Source organism: Centrocercus urophasianus, unplaced genomic scaffold (genome assembly GCF_019232065.1).
Source record: "Centrocercus urophasianus isolate 14NV4802_14NV808 unplaced genomic scaffold, USGS_Curo_1.0 seq_8, whole genome shotgun sequence".
NCBI classification, from domain to species: domain Eukaryota; kingdom Metazoa; phylum Chordata; class Aves; order Galliformes; family Phasianidae; genus Centrocercus; species Centrocercus urophasianus.
In genome coordinates, this window is record NW_024885421.1 from 193,024 (window position 1) to 206,505 (window position 13,482).

At 46.9% G+C, this 13,482-nt stretch overlaps 2 protein-coding genes across 10 annotated transcripts in view; both read right to left on the reverse strand.

The window, feature by feature from the left end:
* The window catches only part of RUSC2 (RUN and SH3 domain containing 2), a 53,106-nt gene extending 50,003 nt beyond the window's left edge, over positions 1-3,103 (reverse strand). For 4 of the 7 annotated variants that reach the window (XM_042838430.1, XM_042838431.1, XM_042838428.1 and 1 more), the window contains exon 1: positions 3,058-3,103. The gene's annotated coding sequence lies outside the window, so the exon portion shown is untranslated. Of the gene's footprint in view, positions 1-2,885; positions 3,002-3,057 lie in introns of those variants that run through there. The other 3 variants (XM_042838425.1, XM_042838424.1, XM_042838426.1) reach the window with 2 other exon arrangements.
* A 2,065-nt stretch (positions 3,104-5,168) lies between these two features.
* Positions 5,169-13,482, reverse strand: part of ATP8B2 (ATPase phospholipid transporting 8B2) — a 73,126-nt gene continuing 64,812 nt past the window's right edge. For all 3 annotated transcript variants that reach the window (XM_042838393.1, XM_042838392.1, XM_042838394.1), the window contains 5 exons: positions 12,751-12,834; positions 11,723-11,968; positions 10,742-10,880; positions 8,615-8,745; positions 5,169-6,932 (listed from right to left, as the gene is read on the reverse strand). In XM_042838393.1, coding sequence (XP_042694327.1) covers positions 6,711-6,932; positions 8,615-8,745; positions 10,742-10,880; positions 11,723-11,968; positions 12,751-12,834 — 822 coding nt within the window. In that variant the 3' untranslated portion in view covers positions 5,169-6,710. The remainder of the gene's footprint in view (positions 6,933-8,614; positions 8,746-10,741; positions 10,881-11,722; positions 11,969-12,750; positions 12,835-13,482) is intronic.

The window sequence follows — 13,482 nt, forward strand, 5'->3', positions numbered from 1 at the left end:
ACTTAATATGCAGCATGACCACGCTGCTGCAGCAGAGAAAACGTAGGAAGCCAGGCACCCTGCACAGCAAACACCATCAGACAGCATCTGCTGCCACAGCAAAAACTGAACCAGAAGCAGAACTGCAGGCAAAATATTGGGCAACTGCAGACGAGACTTACAGCTTTTGAATATTCAGCGCTCCCATATGCACGGCTTAGAGGTTTCTAAGGCAGCCAGCAGGTAAGGAAGCTGCTGAAGCAGCTTTAGCAGCTTTAAGTGTTGCCCACGGCCCAAAGGATGCAAACCCACTGCCTATGAAAGGCCACCAAATGGGGACCTTGCCTGGTAGACTTTCTGCAGCATGTGAACGAAGAGACTTGGGCTGATGGGTAGGGCAGTGCTGTTCTCAAGCTGACAGAAGATTTCAGTCTAAAATTCAGGGCAGCTGCTGACTCCCGGCATGATCTTGCTCTGCATTTTTCTGGTCACAGCTCCTGCTGATCCTCAGTATGAAGATGCAGAAAGGGGCAATGACCCCAGGATCCCCAGCCAAAATCTCAAATTTAGGGGAGGGAAATGGGGTTGTTTGTGGTGTACAAAAGCCAGGAGCCTCCTGTTAACACAACTCACAAAACGCCCACTAAAAGGCAATAGTAGGAAGGCATGTTTTCCTAATTCAGAGGAAGCCTGGCCTTGCTCTGATTTTCCTAAACGTCTCATGAGGCTGGGAGGGCGGAGGGAGTGGAAGAGGCTGAATCCGTGTACAGCCCCAGAGCCTGGCTGAAGGCTCAGTGCTGTGCGAGCAGCTGAACATGGACACGGGGGTTGTCAGAGGCACTGCCCTTCCTGCTGAGCGCCACAGGAGAGAGGATCCTCCTTCCCAGCACCAGGTGGAGAAAAACATCCTCTGCTTCGGAGCGAATTATAACAAGTAGGGCAGCAGCAAGCTAGCTTTGGAAAAACTGAGCAGCAGTTCTCAGATGGAGCCTGGTCAGAAAAGCTTTTCTGAGACCTTTCTTCTGAGCCCTCTACCCTTATGTCAGTAGTCAGGACTGTGTTTCTGAGCGGGCAGAGGTAGGGTGGGTAGAGGTTCAGGCAGGAGGCTGAAGAAGGAATGGCAGCTCTCCAGCATGCCTACAAAAGCTGGAAGGAAAGGAGATGCAGTAAGAAGCCCCCGACAGCCCTTGCAGAGAAAACCTGTCGCCAAGGACAAGAAAAACACCAGTTTAAAGCTCGCACAGACTGACACTCTGATGACTTCAGCACCCTCCCACATTATCAGGCATGAGGCGGTGAGAGAAGAAATATTTATTTAGCTCATACCTCAGCTTCACACAGACATGAAGGAACTTTGGGCGCTGGGTTCTCCAGAGTGTACCCAGCACCCTGGTTGGTGCACAGAAATGTAACATTATAGGATCAAAGCAGCCAGTCCTGCATACCAGAAGGCTGTCCCAAATGGTGATTTCTTTACTGCTGTGCCCCAGGCAAGGGCTCCCCACACAGGCACCAGTATGGACTGTTGAAAATTTTCTTCCCATTGCAATAAACAACACATTTACAAAGACAGAATAGGAAGATTTATATCTATTCAGAAGGTGTGCATTGACAGAAAGGCACATTTTCAAGTTTCATTCACCCAAAGTTTTGAGGTATTAGTTTGCCGGGCTGATAGCTGGGCAGCAAGGACAGAGCTGGACAACTGCATATTGACAACAAAGTAAGGAAAAGCAGTCACTGACAGTGCATAAGGAATTGCAGAGATGATGCAGCCCTAAAAAAAGCAAATGCCGCCCAGACAAGGCAGTGAACCATCAGCACTATAATACAGGCACTAGTGACAGGAGCATCACACAAAAGAAAAAAAATATCTGTTCATCCACATTTAAAAACGATAAACTCAAGTGAACAGGTGCATAAAGAGCCTGGGGGAAACAGAAAACCTATCAAACAAGTAGAAACTTAAGAGCCTGACTTGTTTAGCCTAGCCAAATGTAGGCAGAGAGCGGATAGGATTGCTCTCTAAATATATCACAGGAGACAAACAAAACTGCTGAAGCAAAAGGATAATGCTGGCACAACAACAAGAGAATAAATGTGCTGTGAACACACTTAGGGGGAAAAAAACAAAAAAGTCAGTCATCGGAAGAGGAAGCCTTTCAGATGGCACAGCAGAATTTTAGGATGAAGTTTCATCAGTGGTCTGAAGGGGCAGGATGCAGTATCTCTGCCCAAAGGTATCCTAACGGTCACCTATGTGCCTGTCTTTGTTCCCAGCTGGGAATTATCACGGGTCGCAATGCACAGGGCTCCTGTCTTGCACAGACCTTGCTGAGAGTCACATCTATTAGAGAACCTAGGGCCAGCACGTGGTGCTCCAGCAGCCTCCCGTGCCACAGGAGCTGCTTATGATTAATGACTGCCAGCCTACAGGTCACTGGAAGAGCCTCGTGTGGCTGCACATGGATGAGGTGACAGCCACCAGGCACGTGCAGGGAGTTACATAAAACACCCCCAGGTGCCTCTGCCCTAACACAACCAAACTGCTGCGGCACAGGCTGCTGTTTTTCCCATTTTCCATAGCTAGCATCAAAGCCTTATCATTCTTGACCCCAAAATTGCTGTGCGATAGGCCAAGAAGTATGAAGGTGTTACAACAGAATCCGCCGTTCAGACCACTATATTATGCAATAGTGTAATAGTAATAATAATAAAAAGCCAGGGAATAATTTTCTATGTATCTGTCAAACAGAAGAGCTCCGTAAAAGGCTGAATGCCTATCCGCCATCTCTTTCAGAAAGCACGCTGCACAGCAGGTCGCGACACCTCGCCCGACCCCGAGCGGAGCACCGTCCGTGCTCGAGCCACAGCCCATCATTCCCGCAGGGCTTCCCCCTATTTACCACCAGCGCTTTTCGGACATTCCTCCACGCCTGTACCGCAGCGAGGATTGCAACACCCTCCACCAGGCGCTGGCGAGAAGGAGGTCAGTATTTTCTACGGGCACCGGCACACACGTGTAGCGTCCCCACCGCCCCGCTCTCCCCCTGCCGCCCGCCGCCCCTCCTCACTTACCGAACCGGCGCCGCCGCGTACAGCCGGGCTCCGAGGCGGAGCCTCACCGCTGTCCTCCCCACGGCCCGCCCCACCCGCCCGGCCCGCCCCCGGCACCGGGGGCCTCCCCAGCGCAGCCCCGGCGGCGGTGGATGGAGGAGGCGGGCGAGCCTCTGACGGGAGCGGCGGAGCTGAACCGACGCGGTTAATCGTCTGGCGAGAGCATCCTAAGAGCAGGTCGAGGAAACTGGAGTTGCAGCTCCGTCACAACCATCTCCTGCAGGGCTTTTCCTAGCGCTGTGCTGCTCAGAGCGGTCAGATGCAGCTTACTTTCTTCCCTGGTAGTTTTCCAAGCCCAGATGTTGCTTCCATGTAATTTAGCAATAGGATTAGAGGAAGTGGCCTTAAGTTGTGGCAGGGGAGGTTCGAGTTGAGCATTAGGAAGGATTTCTTCTCCAAAAGAGTGGTCTCTCCTGACCTGGAATAGACCTTCCAGGGAGGTGGTGGAGTCACCATCCATGGAAGTGTTCAAGAAAGGCTCAGATGTTGCACTAAGGGACATAGTTTAGTGGGGAAATTCTGGTGGCAGGTGGATGGTTGGACTGGATGATTTTGGAGATCTTTTCCAACCTTGGTGATTCTGTGATTCTGTCACTACTCAGCTCTGGTGAGGCCTCACCTCGAGTGCTGTGTTCAGTTTTGGGCCCCTCACTGCAAGGAAGGCATTGAGATGCTGGATCATGTTCATAGAGAGGCAGCAAAGCTGGGAAGGGTCTGTTGCATGGGGAACAGCTGGGGTTCTTCCATCTGGAGAAGAGGCTCAGGGGAGACCTTAGCACTCTGCTACTCCCTGAAAGGTGTGGCAAGGGAAGGTTGGCCTCTTCTCCCATATAACAGTGATAGGACTAGAGGGAATGGCCTTCAGAGGCACTGGGGGAGGTTCAAGTTGGGTATTAGGAAAACTGTCCTACCAGAAAGAGTTGTAATGTGTTGAAGTGGGCTGCCCAGGGAGGTAGTAGCATCACCATCCCTGGAGATGTCCAGGAACTGTGGAGATGTGGTACTTAGGAACAAGGTTTAGTGGGCAATACTGATGGTGGGTGGACAGTTGGATCTTAGAGGTCTTTCCAACCTTAATGATTCTATTATTAAAGGCACTGTTATCTAAGATCCAGCCTCCCACAGCCCATCCTACCACTTTAGGAAACCCAGAACTACCTGTATGTCTGGTTCTAAACACACCTGGTCAGTTAGCAGACTGGCAACAAATCGGTAATCCCAATATTCTCTTTTTATTTAAAAAAATATTTTACAAAATCAGAAGTGATGTAGGACACACATCACCACCAGATGATATGTCTCAAATCTAGATTTTGACAAACTACTGAAATATTTGTAGCTGGAAACTGTTCCCCAACAGATCCACCACCCCCCGCATGCCCCTTGCAGCCTCCACAAATCCCCTTTAGCCAGAAGGTGCTTTGTATGTAAAACATATGATGTGAGTAGCACAGCCTCAGAGTGTCCTTGCTCTCTTAGCAAAAAGTCTGCCTCTGCTGCTCTGCATTAACATCTGCTGTGTTCCACACTGGGAACAACTTTGATAGGTCCACAGGCCGTATTGGGTGTTGTGTGGATGTCTGCTCACCTGCATACACTCTCTTTTTAACTCCAGTCCCAAGAAGTCTGACTATCAGAGAGATATATCTAATCAGAAAACCATGATTCCCTCCATAAAGTGAATGTAAGTCAGAGGGAAGTGATGAATACCGACTGTCACAGCAGTTTCTTCAGTCAGGTGAAGGCTCTTGGTGTATTTAGATATTTCCGTGCAAGGGAGATAACTGAGTTAGAATTTGCTCCTTTCCTACCAAGCAGCTTCTGGTTGCTGAAGCCTGGATCCAGTCCCAGCTCTGGTTTGCACTGGCTAGGCTGAAATTTAATACCATAGTTTGCAACAAGCCTCTCAAGCAGCAGGTGCAACAGAGTGGTATTTTATGTGCACTGAGATAAATGTGGGGATACAAAACCTTCTATCACAGCTTAAACCATTCCTTACAGTAACTGCTGAAACTGGGACCACGGGCAGCATGGTGTTGTGTGCAGACCAGATGAACTGGGGACAAGGCTGGCCTCTTGCCATCACTGAGTGCCTACAGCAATAGCTCAGAGTCAAGGCAGAGAGCTCCCAATAAATGCCAGATGGTTAGTGTTCAAAATTCTAGGTCAGTACTAGACAAGAGACTAAGTTCGTAAAAAGGAACTGAGAAAATATCACAGGCAAAGCTGCTTAGTCCTCTGCACACACACAAAAATTGCTCGGTATAGACAGCTCAGCAGCACTGCAAGACAGATCCTCGTACAGCCACACCAGCCTTCCACCCAGTAACCCACTGGTACTGGTGCAAAAAAGCTGCCAGCCATCCCAGTCTCTTGAGATCATCACCAGATCACCAGGTCCCTCTGCTGGCCGACTAATAGGATTTCGTGGAGCCTCCTGCTTTCTGGAACTGGTGGCTGAACCATCCAGAAGCAAAATAGCAGCACAGAGAAACTCTGCAGAGGCCCCTGAGCCCTTACCTAGTTCTCTGAAACTTGACCACACTGCTCAACAGGGAGGACAAAGAGCAGCCAGATCATACTTCATCCCTTACTCTGACCAGCCACATCAGTGGAGTACAGGGCAAGACGCCCTGTGGCAGCAGTGAAATAACATCTTTCCTGATATTTCCTGATATTTCTGGAGTGAGCCCATCAATTCAAATGTGCACATGCATCAGTCTGCTTTGGAGGGAAATCCATCTGGTGCTGGAGGTTCAGATGAGCCTAGCCGTGATACGAGCTTCTACATGCTAGATTTTAGAACTCGATTCGTAAGGGTGCCTGAATTTCTTTTGACCTTCTATTTTAAGTCTAAATGAAATGGCTGGTGCTCAGCTAAAAAACCTGAGATGGCTGTGAGGACAAAGATCTTCCACAAGAGCAGATTTGCATCGCAGACAGGGCAGACTAATGAATATCAACTCCTTGTTCCTTGACCAAGCGGGAACCTCTCTGAGCTTGCAGCACCTTCTGACTGAATGTGGAGGAACAGGGTGGTTGGGGGATACTGGCCTTCCTTTGAGAAACGTGATCAACCGTTGGTTTGAAAGGAGGTTACTTCCAAATCATCCTTTCCAAAGTGCTTGTGTACAGAATAGTCAAAAGGCTATAGAATTACATATGTTATGAAGACTAGGGGTTTGCGAGTTGTATGGCTGGACCTAAGGCACATCTGGGGTCCATACTATCACCCCAGTATTATGGCCAAGAGTGGATTCCCAACAGACCCAAAGGCACATGATTAGAAAAGACATTGCCAATTCAACCTTTTCCTCAGTCTGGACTTCACTTTGCTCTGAGGTATATACAGATAAAAAAATGGTGAGCTTTACAATCTTAAGGAGTGAAGGGGCCTCCTGCAGCATGTTCTCCTTGCTCCAAAGGAGGCTCTTAGGGATACTGCATGGCAGTTTTGCTTCCCCTGTTCCTCCTTCCCCAGGAACAGGACACAGCTTTGGGAGAGGAGCTGAATCCAGAGAGTGCACATGGGAGAAAGGAGAGGCCAAAGTACTTGCTTAGGTAGTCCTTCCCACCAGCCCTTTGGTTTGCTCTGGTTTGGTTGATTTTGGTTCTTACAGTCCCTTCTGCTTGTATTTGTCACTATTGGGTGAAAATGTTCCGGTTGTGGCAAAAGGTGATTTTGGCCGCATGTTTCTTCCAGACATGATGAGTGCCCCAAAGCCGTGCTGGTGGGAGAAGGCATAGCCCGAGCGACGCGTGCTGGTCCGACGCAGGCGTCTCTTGGGGGACGGTGGGGGTGGCCTCTTTTTAGCTTCTTTGATCTTGAGTAGGACCTGAAAATCAGAAAATGAAACAGAACACGTGGCAAATGCGCTGCTATTCACAAGCACAGTAAAAGAGGAGCGAAGAAAGGAGAGAAAAAAGAAGGCTCCAAACCCAAAAATGATTAACAAAACAAGAGGATCGTGGGAAGGACTGCAGATCAGGAACTGAACTTGCCAACCTAGAAAAGGGTGAAAACTAATCTTATTCTAAAAGGCACTGCTGGCAGTGTTGTCTGTAAGACATGGGAGAGGATGATTTCTGCTCTGTGAAACCTTGGTTGTGGCACTGCCACAGTTCTTTTAGGGACTTCAGTCAAATTCCCCAACATGCAGAAGTCATTGCAACAAGAGCCGAGAGTCCAGAAAGCAAGATCTGTAAGGAATTGTTGAACACAGAGCGCTTGAGGGAATCTCCAATATGTACAAGGTTTTTATGATGGTGGTGATCAATGGATTTTCATATCCTTTGTCAGAGGGGAGAAATATGGTGCACTTTATTTGCAGACAGGAGGCTGTCTGTCCCCATGTGGCTCAGGATAATCCCCTGTTGCCTCCCTTTGGCCCTGCTGCCTGGGACAGCGCTAAAGATACTTGGTTCTCTAAGGGTCAGTCCTGTATATAAGTTCCTTTTGTGCTGCCAGCTGGGGATTTCTATACAGCAGGAAACAATCCTCTCCTTTGACAGTTCATTTCCCAGAGTAGGAAAAAACAATAAAGTGGTTTTGCACTATTGATGCTCACTCAATGCACAGAGACTGGCATTTTGGCCCACAGTTATGTCTGCTCAGCTGAAGAGTAAATTCAGCCCATGTCTGCACATCGGAACTTCCTCTTTGTCTCAAGGACTATCCTACCTAGCACCCACCTTCCCCTCTGCAAGGGCTGAGCATTCCCCCTGTCTCTTCCTCAAACAGCCCTGGAGCACCCGAGGAGATCTGTGAGCATCCCAAGGATAATCACAGAGCCATAGAACCGCTTAGGTTGGAAGGGAACTTAAAGGTCATCTGGTCCAATTTCCCTGCAGTGAACAGGGATGAAGGCCCCGCAGCGAGGTGCAGGAAGAGGAAGGGAGCACGAGGTGGCAGCAGCATTTAGCAGATGCTCCTGTTTGAGACTAAGGTCGGAGAGCTGCGGGGATGCTGATCTTGTGCAGGGGTCGTTCGCTGTGCTGAGCTGTGTGCTCACTCCATCTCTCCCAGCCTCCTCTTGCCCTAACGGTCTCACCTCCAGACTCCTGCGCACGGGAGGGCAGCTGGTTTCGGAGGGGCTACAAATGAAGTAACTTCTGAAATCAAAAAATCCCCAGCAAGATGGATGCTGTGTTGAGGGCTGTGGTCTGCCAGGCAAAAAGTTCTGCAGTATGAGGGCAAGAGGACTGAAATACACTGCTCCTTTGCTGCCAAGCCACAGGACTTAAACCCTGCACCTAAAAATAGTGCTGCTTCCTCACTCCAGTGCAATCCAATCCACATCTAAATAATCTCAGCCTCAGTCCCAGCTGCAGGTGGCTTAAGCAGTGCCAAAAGCCAAATTCAGTTTTCCTGCTCAAGGGACTGGGAGCCAGATGGATGGCAAGCACTTGCACCTGCGGGGATGTGCGCTCCAAGCAGTGCCAGGCCCCTGCAATATGGCTCTGCAATATGCCTGGCTGGTAGGAAGAGGGTTTCAGGCTTACTAAAATGCCCCCTTACTTTATCACTGGCAGTTGGCCTTAAGAGAGCCTTCAGGAATCGGAAGCCAACGACGGGCAGCACACAGAGGACAATGCTGAGGAAGATTGCTAGCCACACGTTGGGTTGGCTGAGAGTGTTTCGAGCAGTACCTGAAAAATAAACGATTGAAAGCATATCAACAATATGTCTCACCATCATTCTATTCAATGCCATGATTCAATCACTCTGTCACTCCAAAACACTGGGAAACTGACCAAAATGGCTTCAAGCTGCACCAGGGGAGATTCAGGCTGGACTTGTCTGAAAACTACTTGTCTGAAAGAGTGGTCAGGCTCTGGAATGGGTCAGGGGAGGAGGTGGAGTCACCAACCCTGGAGGTGTTCAAGGAATGTTTGGATGTTGTATTTAGAGATATGGTTTAGTGAGAACTATTGGTGATTGGTGGATGGTTGGACTGGATGATCTTATAGGTCTTTTCCAACCTCGGTGATTCTGTGATTCTGTGTGATTCTGTGAAAATATAAAGTAGACACCTTCTCCAGCAGTGAAATGAACTTGCTGCAGAGGACAGCAATATCATTATCACTGAGATGACGAAACTGGAAGGTAACATCCAAACTCAATCTCTCAGACAGAGATGTATGTTAAAGAGTCAAATCAAGTGCAGAAGATTGATGTAAGTGTTCAAGACATCTGTAGCAGCAATTCAACCCTCCCAAATTTTTCCAGGATGCTGGTGCAAAAGGAAGAACCATTCTTAATTTCAGCACTGTTTCCCTAAATGGATGGGATCACAGCTCGTTAGAAGAGGAGTATGCGTTGCTCTGGGTGTGCATCTAATGGATCTGTGGGCAAACTAGCTGCCACGTCTGACACTGCTGTGTTCTTTGAAACTGAAGTGCTGGCTTTTGGCTCCTCTGAAAACTGAAGGAATGTAGGAATATAGAAAACAGTCTATAAAACCCTCATTACAGTGTTCAACGATGTTGTTGGTAGTAAAGTTGCTGAGTGTCTTCACTCGGCCAAATTCTGCCAATTCCAGTAAAATAAGTAAAAAAGTTTTCCAAGTGTTTCTGGAAACACTTTCCTTAGACGTGGTTTCAGACTAAGACCTTATTAAGCAGCATTCAGCATTATGGATGATTTGAGCTCAGCAGTACCAACAGAACAGCAGATAGAGAAACCCCTGGCAAGTGAGTTACCAGCTGTCTTTGGAAACTCAACAGACACTCTACCTTCTCACATTCAGCACTTTTGATGTTAAAAGCCATCTTACCATCTGCTTGGAAGACACACTGCAGGCACTGACTGAAATCTAAGAAATTTCTAAAATGGCCATGCAGCGAATATGGGCAGAACTGGTCTTGGTTCAGCAGACCATCCAGGAATAAATGTATTGATTTGTACAATGATCCAAGATGTGAACAAAAAGCTTTGTGCTATCAGGAGTAAAATCTCCTAGCAATGGCACATCAATGGATACACAGAACCATTAAAAACATCCAAATTACTTTTCTAATCTTTCATCTTCCCCCTGGTTAAAGTCTCATGAGACATTCATTTTTATGGTATTTTTTCCTTTTTCACAAGTTCAGAAACTTTTTATGCAGAGATGAAAATTGATGATCAGCAGTGGCATTTCTTTATTCTTGAGCATTTGCTGTCTAAGCTCACCATTGTCCTATGGCATCTAAATACATGTTGTGTTTCTGTGTCTTTCTACACTAACACATCAATTTGTTTATGACATAACATGACATGACATGCATCCTTCTGCAAACAAAATCCTGCCAGACACCTATAAGCATTGGATATCTGGAAACAGAATGTAAAAGTGTAGCTGAAAGTGTTCCAGCCAGTTCAACAAGTTTATTTTAGGGATCATTCCCGTGGCTGTGTGAGAATGTGCATTATTCTGCAAGGAAGTGAATATGGTGCATGTTCACATGGATGGATGGGACTCTAAGAAAGCTTTTGTGGCTGCCTCCAGAAGTACCCTGGCATTTCTTGTGAAAAAGGCCATCATTATACCTCCACATCAATATGCCTCCAGAGAGACAAGGACCCATACTAGAAGCACTTAACAGAGTTAAGCTCCACTGTATAATAGTTTTGAGTACAATGCAGGTTTGCCCAAGTGCTTACCAACAAATGGGAATGAGGCTGGGAGGATCAGGTACATGCCGTCACTGTACATGGTGAAGGTGATGGCAAAATAAACAGAAAGGCTGCCCCAGATGAAGAACTGGTTCACAACTGTCCAGTAAGAGGTGTCCAAGCCAATCTGAAAGAGCAGAGCAGTATAAATGTCCTTATTATTTAAAAGATATGGTTGGAAGACAGCTGGAGATCTTGTCCTCCAGTTTGTACCCCTACCCCCAAGACAGTTGTTCATTCAGTCCTCGCTCCAAGCCTTAGATAATAACAAGCCTTAGTTAGAATGCAGGAAGACCATTCAAGGCAAGCGTTACTGCATTTGCCCTCTTACCAAAAATTCACTAGTGGCCAGTAGTAGAGACAGGATACTCACATCAAAAAAGCCATATTTACAACCCCACTCCAAACTGTGATCTTCCATCAGAAGCTAGGAGAAGGAGCCTACAAGACCCCAGAAAGCAGAAACCATTTTCTAGAGAGGTATGAATGATTTGCTTTTCTGTTAAGAAATTTCTCTCATCATTCCAATACCATCTGAATGCTGTAGCTCCAAGTCCTAGCAGTTTCTTTCACTAAGCCCAGTTCTAGCTTCTGCACCACACATGAGATCTCACTATGATGGAGTCCCCATAAATAACTGCCTGCTGGCAGACACAGTCCTGTGGTTCAAGCACATCCAAGAAAACTGGAAGGAGTTCTTTTCTATTTCCAGCCTTAACCACCTTCTCCACATTGACAGCAAACTTCCCAAGGCAAAAACTCTGCCTTCCTGCGACTGTGATTTTTGCGGCAGAAAAATCTATTGTTCTGTAAAACTGAGGAGAATAAGCTGGTGTCACAAGAATATACACAAAAAATACTTTTGCAAGAATTGAAGATGCAGCAGCAAACAGAATGCTATCAGAATGCCAAGTGGCCCTCCAGAGGCTGCCTTCTTAAAACAGATTCTTAAATACAGTCAGTACAGACCTGTACAGACACCACAATCAGTAAGCAGGTCTGGGCCATCAGGGCGAAGGACTGGTAGTCAGCAATGGCTTTCCCATCACTTCTCATCGTATTGTACATGGCCCCATAGGGGATAAAGAAGAGAACGAGGGAACTGTAGATGCCTTGCAACATGCACTTGATAAACACTGTTTTGTTAAAATACAGGTTTTCCTGTCCAGGCACATACAGCTGTGGAAACAGCAGGCTCCAACGGTCATCCACATCCTGAAAACAGAGAGAAGATGGTCACATTTGCAGGCCCCTTCCCAACCAACCACACAGGACCACTTAAGGTTACCATGTCCCCTTATGTTCATTCCCATGAGAAAAGGCTCATCAACCAATTCACTCAGTTCAGTGACTAGCATGCCACATATCGAGGTCACCTAGACTTGTTTTCCATCCCAAATTTCACCATTCTGTGCTGAAAAATCTGACAAGTGTTGGGAAAAAAAAGAAAAAAAAAAAGTACATTTCATCTTAATCAGACTGCATGCCCAATTCTCCTAGGGGTTTCTTGGAAGCTTAACAACAGAAAATACCATTCTGGCTGTGTTTCTACTGAGGTAGAAATATATGTGTGAAATACATGTATATGTGAAATTACTGTAGGAAGGCTTAACCTGGACCTCCTGGCTAAGAGGATCCTCAGAGCTGTACGTCATCCGTTATTCTGTGTGCTGATTAAAAAGCCACTTGTCTGGCTTTAGAATCACAGCTATTGAGATGTGGCTGCTCCAGGGGAAGGGCACAATAGCATCTGTCACTCATGTCAACACCAAAACATCTCCAAACACTCAAGCACACAGGACAAGGCAAGATAATATACAATCTCCTTCTTGGTGTGTCCTTTTTTTGTGGTCTGAGGTCTCACTGGCAGGAATCTGTTTTAGGGACTATCACAACAGCTAGCCAAAGAGCTATCTGCTTTTGCTTCTCTGAATCAACTCAGAGTACCCAGACACAAAACGCCTATAAAAATAATGTGTGAGTGATCAAAACAGTACCTGATCGAAAAGGCTCATTCCTAGCACTGGGAGGGAGGTATATGCCAGATTGTAAAGCGTGATGAACCACTGATCATAGACAGTCTGAAGGGAAAAAAAAGCAGAGCATCATGTTAGGAGAACGCTGCCTTTTCCATCTCTTCACAAGATTACACAGTTATAAAAGCAGTCTCCTCCTTGTAGATCTGCCTGAACATGGTCCTGCTGAAGCAAGGGTTGGACCTGCTGGACGCAGAGGTCCTGCCAATTTCAATCACTTTGTAATTCTGTTAGGTAGATGCTGGAGCATCGTGACTGCAGATACTATTGAGAGCAAAAGTATAGCAAGACTTGAGCTCAACAGCCCTAACCTGCTCACTACCAGAAGGTGAGGAGCATGCAAGAGAAGAATGACTTTATGTCAGCCCTGACTGCTAAGCACTCACTACTGCCCACAGTCACAAGAGCTCCTTGACCTAACCTAGTAAGGCTCTTCTTGCATGTTCACGAAAATCATAGGTCCTACACAGATCTGCACCACAGTGGTCAGGCTTTGGGTAATCTGCATCCTACTTTGATGGCTGTAATCATTTTGGACACTTTCAAAAATCCCAGGAGGTGCCTACATTCTTCATAAGGCAGTTAAATGTCTTTAGGCATCTTTCCTTTATCAGCAATACTGTATCAGTTTTGTACAAGCTGAAGACAGAATTGTGTGCATTATAGTAAGGGAGAACTGGTTTAGTTTACTTT